Genomic DNA, 20,454 nt, shown 5'->3' on the forward strand with positions numbered 1-20,454 from the left:
TTATCATTTACAATTTACAGTAAGAAGCATTAACAATGACTGATAATGCATCAATACATAATAACACAGTAAAACAGGAAATCCACACCATCTCTTCCTTGGCTCCATTCGACACATAGGAATCTGTTCCATTTTGAACTAAGATCGAAATTGACATTCTGCTTCTGCTAAAAAGCAGATGATCTCATCAGTGGACAACCCACGGGCACCTCGCGAACAATCTATTGAATTCGTGTGGGGCAAACAGTCTGTCTTCTTAGTTTGTTCCTACTCGGTGTACAGTATCATGCAGGTGTCTTTCCCTCCCAGGAAATGCTCGATATAATGAAAGCCATTTATGACATGATGGGTAAATGCACATATCCTGTCCTCAAAGAAGATGCTCCGCGACAGCATGTGGAGACATTCTTTCAGGTAGGAATGCAAACACAAGTCATAGACAGCGGGAGGGAAACAAGGAACAGGCTTCCTAAGGTTTGCAATGTGCATGATTCTAAATACTGGAAAGGAAAAACAATCTTTTCACTCACTTGGAATTTTCTTTCTGAATTAATTGTAACACTACCAACTATAGCTACCAAATATTCACGATATCCTAAGTAGAACATTAGTGAAGCTCATGTTCTAGTGGTTATTTTCACAGTTCTCACAAGGGCCCCCCCCCCTGCTCAAGAGAAAATGGACAAAAATAAAGCTGGGGTTGTTACCATAGATGAGTTCATCAAAAGTTGACAAGATTATGGATTTTCATTTTGCTCATTTTACAGTTTGGGGCGAGGGTGAGGGGAAGGTGAGGAACAAGGTTCTAAAAGTTTTGGTAAATTGCTTGAGCTCTGTTGTGTTTAGGAAACAAGATTTTACCTGAGACCTGCTGTTGCAGACATGTTCCTTTCTGGAAACTTCATCAATCCACACAATTACAACATATGGAGTTACGACCGTGTGAGGTCTATGGAAATCCAGACACATGTTATTTTCATCCAGTTGTCCCAAGGCCTCTACGATATTATAAATTCTTATTAGCTTCCTTTTATAGATGTTCTAAAAGTTTCGGCAAATTGCCTGAGTCCAGCTGTGCTGACAAAACAGGAATTTTACCTAGGGCAAAATGACTGTAGAGAAGAGAATACAGCCTGGAAAAATTTGGTCATGTGATTCTAAGACATCTAAGAATGGATTTCTTGCTAGAATAGTTACTTCACATAAATTAGCAGATGGGTGAGCTATCCGTTCTGCCTTTGTAGATCACTGGTAAAGTGGGTATCAAAACGTAAGTTCAAATGATAATGCTGTTTTTTTTTTCTTGCTCAATAGAAAATGGACAAGAATAAAGATGGGGTTGTTACCATAGATGAATTCATCGAAAGTTGCCAAAAAGTAAGTCATGTGAGAAAAAATTAGACATTTTGCTTTCCTAACAGGTACCATGAGTATAGCCAGTTAGCTAACAGGAACTGAGCAAAAGTTTTTACATTGTCCTGAGCCTAGCAAATATCAGCACCAATTTATGCACTCAATCAACTTTAGAGTACCATTCCGTGAGGTAGGCCATGTTGGAAATCTTACAGATACAACTTACCTGTGTCCTATTTTAAGAATGCACACAGAGATTGGAATTCCTCCTTTCACATAATATGTATTGGAATTACAGTACAGCAAAGTATGCATTGTAGATCAAGCTCATATTGTTTTTTAAGAGAGAAATATGATTTCTTTAGTGGGTGTGGGCAAGAAATGGCTTATGTGCTGAGTCCGGTAAGTCTTTGGCTACCAAAAAAAAAAAAAAACAAGAGTGGCAAGTTCTTAGGGGAGAAAAGTGGATCATTACTGACCATTTGGGAAATCAGAGTTAGCTCATTTGGAATTACTTGATGATGTGTAGGTGAAGAACAGTGAAGAACTTTGAAAACCATAAGGGACGTCTGTTGGCTTTTTTATTTGCTCATATTCACTTTTCTTGATGCCTTTTCATTTCTCAACTATTTCAAAGATATCTTTGCAAGAATTAACTTGGTGACATCAGCTTGCTCGGCAGTGATGGTTTTAACCCATAGAAAAGCTATTTACTAGTATTCAACCACCATTACTTTTCTTGACTTGATTCTTCAGAGACAACTGAGCTCTGCTGAAGCCTGTCTCTTTTCTGTTTTTAAATGTTTTAAATTATTGTGTAGTTTTCAATCTTTTTTTATATTAAGTATTTGTACAGAGATATTACATGTCCATGCATGTCAGGTTATGAGCACATTTCATCTTTATCAATGGCACCCTTTCATCATCTGAACTTATATAGTCCAGGGATCACATAATGTAAATGACTATAATGACTGACATTTTAGCCACCATTTACCAGGATAAACAGCCCACAAAGAGCACAATACATGTAATTTACAAGTGCTTATAAAATATCGTTTATCATTCCTTAATAAATGCTAATCTGAATCCAGCCACTGCAACAGTTAAATTAATGAATCTTCTGACAATGAGAAAACTTTCATTTGCAAAGGTTCCTGAAGCCCATGTAGTGTGTTGGCTATCACTGGCAGGCAGGAAGACTGTGATGTGGTCCCTAGAAACATCCACTACTCTGGGCACTGGCTCCTGTGATAAAGACTGTGGTGCAGTTTGTGATGGACCTTTGATTATGATGTCAAAGTTCTTATTTGTACATTTTCATCGCTCGTGCCTCAATTAGCATTCTGACAGTATGATTTGAAAATATCCTCTGCTAACAAGATTTAAATGACATATTTTAAGCCTGCTAGACATAAGAAAGTATAGAACAGATCTTTTATGGTAATGTACTAGAATGGCATTTATGTCTTGCAAACAGAATTTGTGCCTTTTGTCAGAAGGTGTCAGTACAAAGAAGGCTACAACTGTACACTTTCCACTACTGATATACTGAAATTAGTGCTTTTCTATTTCTCTTACAGGATGAAAATATAATGCGTTCCATGCAACTCTTTGAAAATGTGATTTAACTTGTCAAATAATCCTCAAATGTGAACAACACTACCACACTTAAAGATGGAGCTACCACTTTTAGCATAGATTGCTCAGCTTTACACTGAGGCATATTATGCAACAAGCTTTGTTTTAATATAAAACACCCACCTCATTTGAGTTTCCCAGTTATAAATCTGCATCCGTTTCATAATGTCACTGAGTTCATGAGATGTTCTAACTCATTTCATACTCTATGGATATTCAGCAGTCACAGAATCTGGCACAGTTTTGATTCTTTAGCCAGGGGATTATTGAGGATTTCACATATCAGTGATTTTAAAATACCAGTGATTTTGCTACTCATTTGTATGCTATCAGTCCTCGAATTTTAAATGGCTTTCTAAAATATTTACAGAATATTTCTAGAAACCAAATTTCATTTAATTCCATTAATACATTAACAAAAAAAAACCCTAAAAACCAAAAAACCCACAGAGCCCCAATTTTTATGGATTTCCCCACCTTCTATTAAGGATATCAAACTTATCTGGCTTTTATTAAGTAACATTTACCAAGTTAGTTTGTTATCAGATATCATCATATGCCTAACAAATCTTATTTTCATAAGCATTTGTTTATTTTCCATGATGCATTCTTTCTCTAAAGCCTACAGAGTACATGTAATTTCGGGTTTATTCTGTTTGACAGGTGGACTGTTTTCTATTTGGTCGCTAAGCTCAAGAGGGTGTAGAACAAAGCAAGGGTGTTTACAGACATAGGTAAACATTGTGGTATCCGTCCTATAATACATAACATTGCTCAGTGACAAGCAATCATCAGTAGTACTGAAGCCCAATCCCAGGCCTTTCTCCTGGCATCCTCACAAGTATGTTTGTTTTAAAAGCCCTTCAGGGACAAAGAAACCTGACCACCTCCAAAAACCTATTAGGAACATAGAGCGAGCAGAGTTCCCTAGGAAAACATCATGAGTCCATCATTTTAGGAACTTTTACCAAGATTTCATAGGAAATGAATATAAACACAGAACAACTCATCTGAATGCATTATGATTTAGCTCATCGAACTCCCACAATGCAGATTCCTTTTAATGGTATTAAGCCGAAAGTGTAAAGTTGCCACAACTATAAACATTCATCTTCCTTGTTTTGTGGAAATATGAAAAAGACCGAGAGGCTACAGGAAGAGGAAATTTGCAACAATAAATCAGGTATCTATTCTGGTGTAGAGATAGGATGTTGAAAGCCGCCCTGCTATCACCAGTGTAGAAATTAAGAGTAGTACAATACATGTACACTGAAATTTGCCATCGCGTGTTTGTGTAAACTCAATGTGCACATTTTGTATTTCAAAAAAGAAAATAAAGCAAAATAAAGTGTTTATAACTCTACTGTCTACATTCCAGGATTTTTTAAAATTCTCAATACAGGATTACTACATTGAAAATGTTTTTCATGGGGAATGTTCTGGATTGTATTTAAGTAGTGCTAAACACACACACACACACACACACACACACAGATCTGTAGCATGTGACAGAAGCTAGACTTAAGGAAATAAGTTACAGACAGACCAGGAAGGGAAATGTCTGCAGGAAGACAGGTCTTTCTGCTCTGCAACTCCTCAGAAATTACCTGTACTCTCTCACTTGACAGCTACAAGACTCTCTAAAATAAGAATTTCAAAAAAGTCAATCCAGTTGTTAAAGAGAAAGAGCAAGGAAGGAAAGGATATGCCCTGTTGTTTCTACTATGGGAAGGAAAGGATATGCCCTGCAGCTCTGACTACGGAATAGCTTCTCTTGTTTTCTCACAAATATCATGCTGTTTGGATTTGGTGCAGCCACACAAATCATTGAAAGGAAAACTTCTTCCTCATTTTTTTCCATTTTTCATTCTCTACTCTTGCAGGTATAGTCAGTTACTATAACATCAAAACTTCTGAATTATATCTATACATTATGATCTGAAAAAAATTTTTAAAGTAAATCACTTAAAGAACAACAAAATCATCAGATGCATATTAGTATTAAGATTTTAATTTCTGAATATCTTTGTATGTACATCAATATTTTCAGGCTACAATATTCAAATATAACATTTACTCAAATTCAATTAACACCTAAAGTTTAGGCAATTTCAGCAAGTTGTAAAAAATATGAACAAGTTATAAGAAACTTTAAAACAAACTTTCTAAACTCCAAAATGAAATCCTACCAACCATACTACATTATAAAGTACATATTTAGAAAAAACTAAGAGTGAGGTCCAAAATGCTTATCTTCTATTTTAAATTTCTCTAGTTCTGAAAAAAATACAAAAAGCAAGAAACAGACAAAAGAATAATTGATAGAAATGAGTGTTCAGATACAAAAAGATTGGCAAAGAGATGTTTTAAATAAAAGTGTACTAGAAACTAAATTCATCTAATTTTTCATCCTATGATATAAATGAGAAAAAAGACCTACAAAGTTGTGCTATTATAGAATTTTAATAGTTTTCCATTATTGTCTATTTTTGTTGACAAATAACATTGACTATGATTCAGCTGGACTATGGTCATTCCCCTTGACTGAACAGCTAATGAATTGTGGATAGGATTTACAAAAGAGTAAGCTGAACTGAAGAAACCGTCCATGTGTAAATGTGGTTCAGCGTGTGACGCTTGTAAGAAAGAAGCAAGATGATTCTTGTTGGATCCCTTAGTCAACAACGTATAGAGCAATAAGTTGGAATTTTGGATTTGATGATTATAAGGCTTGCCTGTCAACAGGGGGGAAAAAACATAGCATCGTAAGTACTATGCAGAGTTAACCTAGTATGTATTACATCTGCAACATGCCCCAATAGTTAAATAGAATGAGAAGAAATCTATAGAATAAATAGAACCTTAAAAAAGTACAGATAGGGTCAAGAGGGTGGCCTAATAGTAGAGTGCTTGCCTAGCATGCACAAAGCCCTGGGTTTGATTCCTTGGTACCCATACACAGCAAAAGCTGGAAGTCGTACTATGCCTTAAGTGGTAGAATACTAGCCTTGAGAAAGCCCAAGGACAGTGCCCAGGCCCTGAGTTTAAGGCCCATGACTGGCAAAAAAAAAAAAAAAAAAAAAAAAGGAAAACATAGAAAAAGGAAAAGTAGAAATCAACCAAAATTTAAATGTAACTCTTCCTGCTCACTTCCCTTACAAACATGGTCTAATTCCTTTTTTTTTTTTTTTGGTGGGTCAAGGTGCTTGAACTCGGCCTAAGCTCTGTCCCTGGGCTTTTCAGCTCAGGGCTTACTGCCCTACTACTGGGCCTGGACGTTGTCCCTGAGCTCTTCAGCTCAAGGCTACAGTCCTATCCTTGAGCCAAGCCCTACTTCCCCTGAAGGTTTCTAGAGGTTAATTGGAGGTAAGAGTCTCAGGTCCTTTTGTGCCAGAGCTGGCTTTGAGCCTTGATCCTCAGATCTCAGCATCCTGAGTGGCTAGGATTACAGGCATAAGCCACTGAGGTGGCTCTGGCCTAATTACTTTTCCATCTTATTTCTTCATCTTTCAGGAAAGAAATCAGCAAAAGCTACCTCAGGAGATTATCATCAAGATTAAATGTGTTTATATAAATTGACATGCTAAATTGAAACTTTATACAAGCACTAAAATAATTTTTAAAAGATTAAATATGTAAAGTGTTGAGCAAAATATGTTGCAAAGTACTTATATATTCAATAAAAAGTAAAAATTGGGATTGGTATACATTTATGCACTTCTCAAGACAAATGATCATATTTCTTAGAAAAAATATTAAATCAAGCTAAAAATGAACAGATTTCAACTTAAGGTAGGCAAGGCTGAGATGCAAGAAAGTGACTTCATAATAGATACTTTTATTAGGCCTTCACATCATTATTATATGGGAGCAAGCCTTAAGAAATGTGTCTCATTACTGATATTTAAAGAAACTGATACATACTTTTCAAGTTCTTAGAAGGGAAAGAATAACATTTATTGAACTCCTGAAGGAATACAAAATAACAAAAGAAAGGAGCTATGATAATTAAGCTATGAAAAAGTTTTCTATATGTAATTTCAATAAAAAATGTCTACTGTAATGATATCAATTGTTATTAAAATAGTTTGTGACACCTAAGGGAGAAAATCAGTCTGAAGAAAAAAGATAATACTTAAAATAGAAATTAAAAAAAAAAAAAGCACTTTCTTAATGCTACTCTACCCTGGATTGTGCAAGTACCCTCTGAAATTCAGCTCCCAATCTTAATATACTAAGGAAACTGTATGGCTAAGGTTAGGTGGACAGGCTGCAAAAGTATTGTGTGCATGAATATTCATTCTTTGCCTAGAACATAAACCCCATAAAGAAGTTGGTTAGGGATTTATTTCTTCTTTATTCTAAGTGTTTACGTACCATGGAAAGTATAGAAATCACTTAAAAATGATTGGAATTAGGTAAATTATATAATTTAGACAAACCTATTTTAAAAGTATAAACAATTACACCAATTTTCTTGCAATCAATTCTTTCAAAAAATACCTAAATAAAACTTAAGTTCTCATCCTAGTTACTCAGGAGACTGAGATCAGAAGATAATGGTTTAAGGCCAGCTCTGGCAGGAAAGTCCATGAGACTCATCTCCAGTTAACCCCCAGAAAACCAGAAGTAGTGTCATGGCTCAAAGTGGTAGAGTACTAGTGAAAAAGCTCAGGAACAGCGGCCAGGCCCAAAGTTCAAACCCCACAACCAACCACAACCACAAAAATTAAGACTATAAAGTTAAGAAAGTAACATGCAATTCTATCATTTGATAAAATCATGAATGCACTTGTAAAACAATGAATCTGAAAACTTCTCTCAATTATAATGAAATGTTACACACTCTTGCACCTTGAGAAGTTAGACTAATGAACAGAAATGTTTCAGACTATGGCCCAAGTGGTACAGCATTTGCCCAAACAACAGGAAGCCAAGAGCTCAAACCCCAGTACTACAAAATAATAAATAAAAAATAAGCCAGGCATGGTGGCTCATGCCTGAAATCCAAGCTATTCAGGCGGCTGAGATCTGAGGATCAAGCTTCAAAGCCAGCCCTGGCACAAAAGGACCTGCAATTCTTATTTCCAATTAGCTTCTAGAAAATGGGAAGTGGGGCTTGGCTCAAAGGTAGGGTGGCAGACTTGAGCTAAAGAGCTCAGGGATAATGCCCAGGCCCAGTGGTAGGGTAGTAGCCTTGAGCTGAAGAGCTCAGGGACAGCACACAGACTGAGTTCAAGCCCCATGACTGACAAAAATTAATTAATTAGTTAATTAATTTATTAAAGGGGAAGATATGTATTTCCATAAGTGCTCTGAATTAATCCTTTTATTTTTACCCTTTCCAACGGCCAAAACAAAACCTAATATTATTTAGAAAAAAATCTAAGGCTATTCCATATAGAATGAAACACAGCAAGCACAGGAAAAGTGTATATACTTGTATGTAATTACCAGCCCTGTCTTTAAAACTGTGACCTCAGCAAGAAAGAAGCCCTGAGCTCTAAAACTAATTCACCTTCCCACGTTACATGCAGCTGAAATGAGAGAATAGATGTAAATATCTGGCTCGTCCATTCTAGGACTACAAGAAAAGCAACAGAATCAAAACAACAAGGAAAACAAAACGCCCCACGCACTCTACTTACATTTCCACCGTGCTGCTCCAGCTTCTGTAATGCGCTGGTGATGAGCTCCTTGAGTCGCTTCTCCATTAGTCTCTTGGAAAGCTTTTGAAGTAATATTGGGCGCAGGAGACGAAAGGTTGGGAAACGTAACAATGGTTATTATAAACAGAGGTAGACTTTATGACTAACTTTTCATTTAAAGGCTTGAGATTATTTTTAGGTAGCGTCATTAGCATTTACAGATGACTGTCGTTACATTGGTTTAAAGATGAACTTGTATGATTTCAAATATTATAGTATCTACTACAGTATAAAACTTAAGAGTCGGTTTCCTATGAAATGGTGTACTCTCCATTTCTAATATGCAGGCACCCATTTGGAGGACTATGATAGAAAGTTGTACCTCTAAAATAGAATGTCATGAATGAAAAATGGAGAATTACATAGGACTATGTAAGATGGTATGCAAGCACTGCTTATAATCCATACACTGTACTGTTAATTTTTACTCATTTTATGCTTGTATAAGCTCTCAAGATTAAAAAACACATTCCAGAGGGCATTATCCATGACTAGTTTTAAAGACACTTGATGATCAACTGGTAGACATTCAATTATGAAGACAGGGACACTCCATGTTCCAACCTGTGCAGTACTTACGCTGGTCAGCAGGTGTTTCAGATGGTCATTAAGGGAGGGACCCACAACGCCACTCAACTGTACCAGGGCATTTAGCCCTCTCCCAAACACTTCATCATCTGAATGGACCTGCAGCAATGATTGCAGGGGTGGGGAGTGGCGAAGAGAGAGAACAGGTACCAACAAAGGGCAAGCAAGTGAGGAGGAAAGAAAAATTAAACATTTAAAATAAGAACAGAATCTATGAATACCAAATTTGAAAATATAACCTTCACTATAAGATACCCACAAACAAAACACTAATTTTCATCTTTTTATTCTTTTTTTTCAAGCTTTTATCTTTACTAAAGCATTACCTAGAATACACCAAGCACATAAAAACAAAACAAAGAAAAGAAAAAAGAAAAAGCAACCTTGAGGTTTAGTGATTCCCCTAAAACTCAAAATACATGGGGTCTTATTCCAAACATAGATCAGAATCATAGGGACAGGTCTATTTTGTATATAATTCAGTGTGATAGGATATTCTGTAGAGTTAGAGCTTAATTTCTCCTGTGTATCTTAAGATAAAGAAGTGCAGTGAGATAAATGACATACCAGAGCCGCTTTTAGCACAGGAATCAGTCTAGGTAGCAAAGGTACAGTCTTTTCAGGAGCACCTTTAACTAAAAGTAACTCTCTAAAACCCTCCTTGGACACAAAGGTATATGGGTGCTTTGTTTCTCTCAGACCCTGACAAAGACAACATAAAAAAAAAAACAATTAGGATTCAAGGCAATTTTATTATCTCCATTACGAAAAAGTTAAATCCTCATTAGCCTGTGTTTAACTGTTTTGCTCATCATGATGTATAACTTCAGCAATTATAAATTCATTAATACTGAGAAACTATAGAATAAAATGATACACATAGTAGAGGAGGAATCTTTAGCCTCAGAACAGAAGAAAACAGTAGAAAAACCATCAAATAGAAAAAGTGAAAGAATTGGGAAAAAGAAGAGAGGAAAGGAATTAAGGGAAAAAAAGAGTGGAAAGTAATGGTCTATAAAAAGATATAGTTATGTATAACTCCTCAACACTGCCTAAACACAGCAACAAATTAGTCTGAACTAAACAAGTAAAACCTTTCTTTCAGAGGTTCTCACTACTTGACGCTCTACCATTACAGCTTGTTTAATTAGTTCCTAAAGTGCATTTCAATGTTCACTGTACCTGTCACTCCAAATGTATTACAGGAGTACACAGCAGTTTCCTGACTTCATCAATCACTATGTGTCACAATATAAAAAGCAACCTGAACTTTTATGATATAAAATAAAAAGAAGCAACAGTAAAACTTCTTCAATGGGAAGCAAGTAAATATAAAAGGCTGCAAAGTCAAGCTCAGAAGCACTCATTTTCAGCTACTCTTTTAGGAAGAGTCTCCTAAGTATCTGCTTCCAAGCAGCCATGAAGACTCCGTTTTCAGTACAGCAATACTGTTGAGAGCTCTGCTGCCAAGTATACTGGCTCCATCTTGGCACATGGGTTCTGTGATGTCATGATTACCTACTTATACCTTACCCACCTTCTAGATGGATGATCTCAAGTCAAAAATTGAAGTGAGACTCAATAGTGGAGTTCCTGAACTACTTCTCTTTTATTAAGTGAGTAGAAAGGTAAAATTCAGCCTAACTCCAAATACAACAGTAGTGCTGGATGAGAGGCAAAGACGGCCGAGTCAGGACCTCCAGTGAATGAGAAGTAACTAAGAAATTTAAATATAAAATATCTGGATAATGCATTTCTCCTCTGTGATTTTAAATTTAGGAATAAAATTTACAGATATTACTGATTCATTTGAAGCTAAGACTCTAACTTTTTCCTGATGTTTTTGCTGAATTACATGAAGGACACATTGATTTGATTCTGGGAACATACAAGTACAAAATGGAACTGGACATTTAGGAAGTTAATATCTATTCCCTAACAGAAGTATCACATTAACTAATGGTAGAGACACAGGATACTTATTATGATATCATTTGTCTTAGTTCTGCTGTTCTTCTAATTAGTACAAAAAATAATCTTCCTTATACAATCTCCTTATAATCATTCCAATAATAAACTATGACTACTTCATCCTTTATCCACAAATCCTTCTTAGCCTCATTTAATGTTTTTAAAATTGGTACACCAATTTCTAATCAATATGTGACAATCATAATTACTTCTTCAGGGTGCAACGGTTTAATATTATTGTTCTGTTCTGCTTTTCTTCTTGCTCACCTTTGGCAGCACTGGGTATATTGAATTCAGGGCCTGGTGATGCTAAACACACTAGCACTTGAGCTACCCTGTCAACTTCTTTTTGTATTGGTTATTTTCAAGGCAGGATACTGCTTTATGTCTTAGCTGGCCTAGACTGTGGTCCTCCATTATTGTTCCTATGACACAGGGGATGACAGGCACTCAGCCACTATGCTGATTCCCTGGTAGCTGGGATAACAGTTGCATGCCACACATCCAAACACTGGTTGAGATGGGATCTATCAAACTTCTATGTCATGCTGCCTTACATTCAATATTTCCATCTCTGCATCTCAGTTAACTATAATACTGAACAGAATCTCCATGACTACTTGCTATTGCCCTGTTCTTATTTCAAAAGTACATGGTGAGATTCAGTTACAAGCTACAAAGTAACATTTAATACCAAATAGGACTGTTTTCATGAATGTTCAGGAGAAATCCTTTGTTTACCTCAGCTAATGTAATAAGAAGAGGGTCAAATGGAAGAATTTCAGGAGAGCAATCCCATTGTAATCTGTGCTTTACTGAACCATGGACCAATCTACAATACAAAAGTCATTCAAGGACAAAAAGCACAATTATATGGCTAGCAGGAACATATTCTTCAAAGAGTATAGTCACATTAAAATTATTTTATAACATAGAAATATAATAATTTAAGCCAGTGAGGTGGCTCACGCCTGTTAATCCTAGCTCCTCAGGAGGCTGAGATCTGAGGATCGAGGTTCAAAGCCAGTCCAGGCACAAAAGGACCTGAGACTTTTTTTTTTTTTTTTTGCCAGTCCTGGGCTTGAGCTCAGGGCGTGATCACTGTCCTTGGACTTTCTCAAGGCTAGAGCTCTACCACTTGAGCCTCAGCACCACTTCCAGCTTTTTTCTATGTATGTGGTACCGAGGAATCGAACCCAGATCTTTGTGCATGCTAGGCAAGCATTCTACCACTAGGCCAAACTCCCGGCCCCCTGAGACTCTTATCTCCAATTAACCACTACAAAACAGGAAGTGGTGCTGAGGCTCAAGGTGTGGAGTGCTACCTCCAGCTGAAGAGCTCAGGGACAGTGCCCAGGTCCAGAGCCACATGACCAACAAAAAAGGAGAAAGGAATATTGTAATATAAAAAGATAATACAAGGACATTTTACAAAGCAAATGTCTACAGTCCTCCAGAGTCCTACTCTTTCAGTAAAATGGTTTAGTAGCCCTGTATTTTTTAAACCTACAGTCACAAACTAATGTACTAGTTTTTGTTTTTATGTATGTGTGTGCCAATTCTGAAACTTGAACTCAGGGCCTGGGCACAGTACCTGAGCTTTTGTGCTCAAGGCACAACCACTTTGAGATGCAGTGCCACTTTTGGCTATTTTTTGTTTTTTTAGATAATTGGAGATAAGAGTCTCATAAACTTTCCTGTCCAGGATGGATTTGACTCATGATTCTCAGGTCTCAGCCTCCAGAGTAGTTATGATTACAGGAGTGAGCTACCAACACCAGGCTCACTGATATGTTTTAAACATAATCACAACAAAATAGGCAACTTAAGAAAATAAAATATAGGGCTGGGAGTTTGGCCTATCGGTAGAGTACTTGCCTGGCATGCACGAAGACCCAGGTTCCATTCCTCAGTACCACATACATAGAAAAAAAAAAAAAAGCTGGAAATGGTGCTGAGGCTCGAGTGGTAGAGCTCTAGCCTTGAGAAAGTCCAAGGACAGTGCTCAGGCCCTGAGCTCAAGCCCAGGAGTGGCAAAAAAGAAAATAAAAAAAAATAAAAAATACTAACAAAATGCAGTTATTACGAAGAGTACTGTTTTATAAGCAACATTGCTTTTCACAAAGATCACTGAAATGTGACAATAAGAAGAGGAGAAGCTGGGCGTGGTGGCTCATACATGTAATTGTAGCTACTCGGAGGCTGAGATCTCAGGATCGAGGTTCAAAGCCAGTCCAGGCAACAAAAGGACCTGAGACTCTTATCTCCAATTAACCACCAGAAAACAGAAGTGGCACTGTGGCTCAAGTGGTAGAGTGTGAGCCTTGAGCTGAAGAACTCAGGGACAACACCCCTAGGCCCAGAGTTCAAGTTCTCTGACCAACAAAAAATAAATAAATAAATAAATAAATAAATAAATAAATAGCTAGCTAGCTAGATAGATAGAAGAGGAGAAAGCAGGCATCATAACTGCTTAGCAAGAAAACTGAGGCTAAGAAGGTACATGGGGCTCCTTCAGAAGCTATAAAAATGGATTCAAGATCCTGGATTATGGTCTTTGCTGGCTACTTTTTTTTTTTTTGAAATTTTGGAGACATAAGAAAGAAATGTTGCAATTAGTCTTCATATAATGTGAAAAAAAATTTGATTATCTCAGGCTAAAATTAGTCATACTATGAACAAGGGTAAAAAGACTTCATTCAAAAAGGACAAAAATCGTCAAAAGTACTTGCAACTTCACCAACAAGACGGGATTTTTAAATTTGCAACTTGAGGAAGTTTATGAATGCTTGAATTGATTGCTTTAAAAAGTGGATCATTCAATTTCTTAAAATTATTTGGTAATTTACCAAGGGTCTCAGTAATTCCATTTGGGAATTAAAATGGTTTTCTTCACCAATGTCCAGGGATCTATACCAATCCATCAGCGAAGAAAACAAGTCACCTTTATTTAAACCTAGCAGAACTTTCAACACATGTTCACTGAATACTGTATTGATTTTGCTCAATTACTGTGAATAATATGACCAGTTATAAATTGTATTGATTTTACCTGCAAGGAATACCTCCCTTAGAATAAATAGCTGCGAATGCAGAAGGAGCTCGTGATTGTTCACCAAACTGAAAGAAGAAATAGAAATACTACAGTTACTTCCACTCTGTGATAGCGAATCGATTTTAACTCTGCAGAGATTAGAAGCAGTTACCCTGTCAAATCAAAGCCACTGATACTACAAGCAGCATTCCTACTCAACCACATGACTGAGGAAAACTGTCAAACCTCCAGACTAACAAGACTACAACCAAGGGGTGTGCAGTTTTGCATTATTTTTAAACTTCTAACTTATTTCAGAAGGTCTACAAATGGCTGAAAACAGAAACTGAGAGATCTTCATACTTTCTCACTTAACTCTGCCTGTTCAGATGTCAACTGAATGGAAAAGAGGAAACATAGTTTGGTTTTAGTCACTAATTTATTTTTTCCTACTTGTCCTCAAGACAAAGAGATGGTGTAGATGGGAAAAAAAAATCTAAAAGCTGCCTTATTTCTCCCAAACTAGCTTTATGCTCCTATGGGATGAGAATCAAAGATGAAACAGAAGTTTCAAATGAATCTGAATGTACTGTCTTAGATTATATAACTTGACAGGCTTCTAGTTTTTGTACATATTAAAGGATGAACTAATTCTATATCTAATTTCAATGGCAATTTAAGAGATAGTCACAACAAATTAAACAATAACATTACAATTAGTCTCAATGTAATTGATCAGATTTAAATAGAACTTAAGAACACAAGCATTTTACCAGATGGCACTTTTAATATAATTACATGAAGTACTATTGTCTAAATCAGAAAATACAGACTCAAAGATGTAACTATTTTTAAGTCATCTGCAGAAGCTTAAGAATATACTTAGACAACGTAAGTTTTCAAGTAATTTCTCACATTATAGTAAGCCCACATGAATCACAGGTTTGGGGCACTCAATTCTAAGAACAGTAAAAAAATAATAATAGTAATAATAATTAGACATAAAACTTTTAAATTCCTGTGTGTAGATTATATAGTAGTTATTGGAGAGGTCTTAGTCAGCTGTACTTAAATTGTCATTACATTTCTCTGTGTTTCTCTGCCCTTATTTTTGTGAAAATAAAAAGCAAATGGTGGAAATAAAAAGCAAAAGATGTAGTAATCTCTGTAGACAAAAAAGGACTCACAATGCACCTAAAACATAAATGCTTGACTGAAATTTTTAGAGTTGTTGAAAGGCATTTCATCTTTAATGAAACTGGGCAGCTTTAAAGGCAGGGGGGAAAAATGACGCATCTCAGTATTTGAGATAAAAAGCCTGAAATACAGCCTAGTTTTTGGTAAAAACTACTAGTGTTTGCAACAGTAACTTTTGTGACAGTAGTGCAGCTTACTTTTCAAGTTACAGATGTTCAAAACTATGTGTAGCACAGACAAATTCAAGTAATTTTAGAGTACTAAGGTCTATGCATCTTGACCACAGGTTTTTCTTCAACACTGGTCTGGTGGAACTGTATATCCATGGCTACCAGCAGTGCATCATCTGTAAAGGAATGTTTAAAATGTGTGCTTCTTTCTTAGTAGAAAATAGAAACTGGTGTGTAAATCATCCCTAGTACTGTGACATACTGCTCAGAATATGGACTGGTAACTATACTGTTTATTATACATTACTTTGCCAAACATACCTCTACTTGCCAGTGTTGATCTGGTGATAAACTGCACTTGATAACCATGGTGAAAAACAGGATAACGTGCATATGGAAATATTGAGGTAGAAGATGCAGAGATTAACCACTGTTGGTATGCTTATCTACTATCATTAATGAATAAACTTTATTTGCCATATTCTACTTGCCAACAGAGTCAACTGAGAGCCTTCGTCACTTTCATGATACCCTGTGAAGATGAAATCAGTGTTGTCTAGCCTGTGCATTTGGTGCTGTGACTTAGGTATCTTAAGTTCTGGTTAATTCAATGCAATTTATGTGCATAAATGTCACATCTGTTAAATCTAATAAAGTTGCCTTCAAGGACCCAGGGAAGTTAGTATTACACTAAGAACTTCTGGTGGAATTAATCTACAGAACATTGACATTTATGTAATTATCGAAGCACGGATATTACTCAGTAACCACAGAATACAAGTTTATTCATTGGTATTAGGAAGTCAGACAGCATAAAAATTTTAAAAAGCTGTTGTGTAATTTATTGGATTTCCACAATATGCATCAATGAGTTTAAAGGGACACAGAAGCAATAAGTACTTGGAAATAGCCACAGAGGAAACCTAGGGCAGCATTCAGAATGGTTCAGAAGTAGCAGGCTAAATACCTATCGCCTTTACAACTGTGAGTTAGCACTCTGTACTTACAGGATTGATTGTTTTGGGGTTAAGTTTGTCACTTGGTCGAGGATGAACTTTTCGTGCACACTCTGGAGAGGTGGTGGAGGAGGAGGATTTGTTCCGTGGAACTGCAGTCTTGTGTTTGATGTGAACACTTGTGGATGTCCTTTGATCAAAGTGACCTAGAAAAGACAGAGAAGCAACAGAAAAAGGTGAATACAATAAAGTTCACCCAAAATTCACATGGAACACAGAATATCTCATGCAGAACTTTGGCCTCTTTGTGTAAAAAAGCAAAGCTCTCTACCTGTTACTCTGTTTTTCAACTGTACACCTGCAGGGCAATCTGATTTCTGCATTTCTTCCTTTTCACTCCTGTAGTGAAAGGAAACTTGATTTCAAAATGTGTTTATTCCTAACAACATAAACAGAGCATAGAAACACAATACACGACGCATACACAGAAAAGAAAATCCCAATATGGAGCCAAATACCTGAAAAGACTAATGAAAAAATAAGAAACTACAACAATTTCAACCATTTCAGTTAACACTGAAATAAAAATTACAGAAAAAAGCATGGCTTTAGTAATGTACAATGGAATATATGATCACTGTCCTTAATTCACAGCTTCCACAGGAGTTAAAACATGTACAAAGAATTGTCAAATTTTGAATTGTCAAAATATACTGTTACAACACTCTGGCCATATTATCAAACACATACTGAATTTTTGTAAGAGGTGGTTGGCACATCTTCCCCCTTCTTTCATTTCCTAAATTCTGAATGCTAATCTCAATATGTCATAGTCTGCTTTTCCAGTGACATTAATGAACTCTTACCTAATGTACTACAAGCTCTATAAGCAGACTGGAACTAGAACTAGCTTCCACCAGTTTTCTGGCAAGAACAAGTTAGAATTATACATGCCTCCTTTCCTGTGCTGACTATACTCAACGCTAGAGTTGTGAGGAACATGTAATGGAAGCATATCTGGGGCTTACAGCTGGGTTCCTATCTCAGTGTTGGTAATTACATGGTTGATAAATTACAGAGGACTTACTTTCCCCAAAGCTTGCCTTCATGATCTATTGAAGAAGCTTAATACAACCTCTCAAGGCTGTATGGAGCATATGTAAGATGATACAAGAAGGTGCTTGCTTATCCAGTAAATGTTGTTTCACTTCCTCCAGTTTCCTCCTTCCTAACATGCTACAGTTAATCCCTCAAGATTTTCTGCATAATCCAACTTCAACTTGAACCTAAATTTGCATCTCTAACAAAGAATACACATAAATTTCGAGATGTATGTCCAACTGAACTCTGGTACTTTGAGGCGAAGCTCCACACCTGTCATGACACCTTTCCTTAGAGGGGCACACATGTCACAAATGTCTTCAGTTTCCACACTGCATCCTCCTTTGTATTTGATTCCTACTGTTAACTTCCCCGACTGGGACACTTCATAGCTTATATGACATTGTGAATATCTACAACCGTCTCCAAACTCCACAGTGTAAAATCTTTCCCTTAGGGCTATGCAAATTTCCCCTCCACTTCTAAATGGCAATTTTTCGACTATGCGAGGAAATTGACTCTTAACTCCTTAGGTTCATCTGATTCAGGGTAAACATGATACTTTCATAAATAACTCCTCGCATGAGTTATTAATTCACCTGACACTGCCGTTACCCCCAGGCCCGGCCGGGGAAGGACCCTCCTCCCACCCCCAAGGCCCAGGCCCGGCCGAGGAAAGACCCTCCCGCCACCCCCAGGGCCCAGGCCCGGCCGGGGAAGGACCCTCCCGCCACCCCCAGGACCCAGGCCCGGCCGGGGAAGGACCCTCCCGCCACCCTCAGGGCCCAGGCCCGGCCGGGGAAGGACCCTCCCGCCACCCCCAGGACCCAGGCCCGGCCGGGGAAGGACCCTCCCGCCACCCTCAGGGCCCAGGCCCGGCCGGGGAAGGACCCTCCCGCCACCCCCAGGACCCAGGCCCGGCCGGGGAAGGACCCTCCCGCCACCCTCAGGGCCCAGGCCCGGCCGGGGAAGGACCCTCCCGCCACCCCCAGGACCCAGGCCCGGCCGGGGAAGGACCCTCCCGCCACCCTCAGGGCCCAGGCCCGGCCGGGGAAGGACCCTCCCGCCACCCTCAGGGCCCAGGCCCGGCCGGGGAAGGTCCCTCCCGCCATCCCCAGGCCCGGCCGGGGAAGGACCCTCCCGCCACCCCCAGGGCCCAGGCCCGGCCGGGGAAGGACCCTCCCGCCACCCCCAGGGCCCAGGCCCGGCCGGGGAAGGTCCCTCCCGCCATCCCCAGGCCCGGCCGGGGAAGGACCCTCCCGCCACCCCCAGGGCCCAGTAGGCCCCGTGCGCTTTCCGCGGTTCAGAACTCCAGGATCCTTAGCAACCGGGATGGCGGCCCTAGCAACGGGGCAGCTAGGAAGCGGCGGGATTCCCGCACCCCTGACCTGCAGCTCGGGGGACCCGTCCCGAGATGACACCTCTCCCGCCGCGATGTGTACACCGGGGCTTACGCCCGGTTCTCTCTCCACCACCGACAGCTACACCTCGGGAACCGCCACTGCCTAAGCGACCGGGCTTCACGGAGCCGGCGCGCCCGGCGCTCGGCAGTGACGTCAGCGGCGGGCCGCGTCGTCTCGACCAATGACCACGAGGAAGCGGCGGCCCTTCCCGGAAGTGGTCGTTGCCATGGCAGCCGGACAAGGCCAGGTTCAAAAGGACCAATCAGGCGTATCCAGCGCCCTCTCCGGGACAGAAGGACTCCTCCCGGTAGAGAATCTTCTAGACACTGGAGCTGGCGGGATTCCACTGGGAATTCCTTCCTTCCCCGCCATCCTGGAGTCTTAACGCTCAGCCTCTCGGGAGCGAAAACTTCCGCCCTGGGAGCGGAGGGGGGTGGTGGCCCGGATGTGGAGATGACCCGGATGTGGAGGCCTGGAACCCCGAAGCGGAGGTTCCTCTCGGGTCGTAGGTTATTAGGTGGATCTGCATCGCTCATCCCCGTTTTCACGGTGAAGATGCAGCTTGTCCTTTCGCACTGTCATAATAATAATAATAAAATAATAATAACAATACTAGTAATAGGAGCATGAGGCCATATGAGGCTAAAGGACAGGACCTCCAGATGAGGAGACAAGAGAAAGCCATGTAACCAGTGATGGTGGTCCTCAATGGACTATGTTATCTCTCATCTCCTTTGCTGTCCCTTGGTTATCTCATATTGTTACAGTATCTCACTTTGTTATCTGATATATTGGATATATTTGTATTTGGTTATTTGAAATTGGATAGGGAAGGGGGAAAAAAAGATGAGGGGTGGGGGTGGGGGTGGGGGGAGGGAAATGGGGACCAAGACATGAGAAAGGGTCTCAATGTATGTGAATTAATGCACCTTCTATCTGGTGATTATAATAATGTAACCCTTTTATTAATTACAATAAAAATATGTGAAAAATAAAAAGATCACACTGAAGAAATAATAATAATAATAATAATAATAAACCACAAACTGCAAATACTTGGCAACCTGTCCACTGTCCTTCTCTCTAGTTCCCCCCCCCTCTCAAAAACTCTAGGCAGTCTAAAGCCTTCATTTTTTTTTTTTTTGCTCAAGTGACATATGTTATTGACCTCCAGACGACTGTTTAGTATTGTATGCCCCATAACTCTATTCTTGCTGTCACCCCAGAAACAGCTTCATTACACTGTAGTTCTTCAGAGTAATGATTTTTATCGTTATTCTTTTGTTTTGCCAGATAGTGAAAGAGGGAGAGAGGGAGAAGGAGAGAGGGAGG

The 20,454-nt window shown here is 38.9% G+C and overlaps 2 protein-coding genes across 7 annotated transcripts in view; one reads left to right on the forward strand and one right to left on the reverse strand.

Annotated features, from left to right (window-relative positions):
* The window catches only part of Kcnip4 (potassium voltage-gated channel interacting protein 4), an 870,838-nt gene extending 866,481 nt beyond the window's left edge, over positions 1 to 4,357 (forward strand). For 4 of the 5 annotated variants that reach the window (XM_090343771.1, XM_090343770.1, XM_090343769.1 and 1 more), the window contains exons 6-8: positions 310 to 414; positions 1,315 to 1,377; positions 2,937 to 4,357. In XM_090343771.1, coding sequence (XP_090199897.1) covers positions 310 to 414; positions 1,315 to 1,377; positions 2,937 to 2,984 — 216 coding nt within the window. In that variant the 3' untranslated portion in view covers positions 2,985 to 4,357. Of the gene's footprint in view, positions 1 to 309; positions 415 to 675; positions 766 to 1,314; positions 1,378 to 2,936 lie in introns of those variants that run through there. The other variant, XM_090343773.1, reaches the window with a different exon arrangement.
* Positions 4,358 to 4,985: 628 nt separating this feature from the next.
* Pacrgl (parkin coregulated like) lies at positions 4,986 to 19,198 on the reverse strand. 2 transcript variants are annotated; one of them, XM_090343774.1, is made up of 9 exons: positions 19,108 to 19,198; positions 16,950 to 17,017; positions 16,670 to 16,824; positions 14,314 to 14,381; positions 12,003 to 12,093; positions 9,858 to 9,992; positions 9,282 to 9,389; positions 8,643 to 8,723; positions 4,986 to 5,729 (listed from the first exon to the last, which is right to left on the reverse strand). In XM_090343774.1, exons 2-9 carry the CDS (start codon positions 16,999 to 17,001, stop codon positions 5,673 to 5,675), a joined length of 747 nt encoding a protein of 248 aa, XP_090199900.1. In that variant the 5' UTR covers positions 17,002 to 17,017; positions 19,108 to 19,198; the 3' UTR covers positions 4,986 to 5,672. The 2 variants fall into 2 exon arrangements, with proteins under 2 accessions (XP_090199900.1, XP_090199901.1); XM_090343775.1 differs by lacking the exon at positions 9,858 to 9,992.
* Between the last annotated feature and the right edge of the window lie 1,256 nt (positions 19,199 to 20,454).

The sequence above is a fragment of the Megascapheus bottae genome, chromosome 13 (assembly GCF_031878675.1).
Source record: "Megascapheus bottae isolate mThoBot1 chromosome 13, mThoBot2.hap1, whole genome shotgun sequence".
Classification (NCBI taxonomy): Eukaryota; Metazoa; Chordata; class Mammalia; order Rodentia; family Geomyidae; genus Megascapheus; species Megascapheus bottae.

Coding starts and splice junctions, on each gene's coding strand:
- Pacrgl (XM_090343774.1), bottom strand. CDS start 17,001: ATGCAGAAATCAGATTGCCCTGCAGGTGTACAGTTGAAAAACAGAGTA. Junction 9,993..12,002: donor TTCTTATTACATTAGCTGAG/GTAAACAAAGGA, acceptor TGTCTTTGTCAG/GGTCTGAGAGAAACAAAGCA. Junction 5,730..8,642: donor TGGAGCAGCACGGTGGAAAT/GTAAGTAGAGTG, acceptor CCCTGTTGACAG/GCAAGCCTTATAATCATCAA.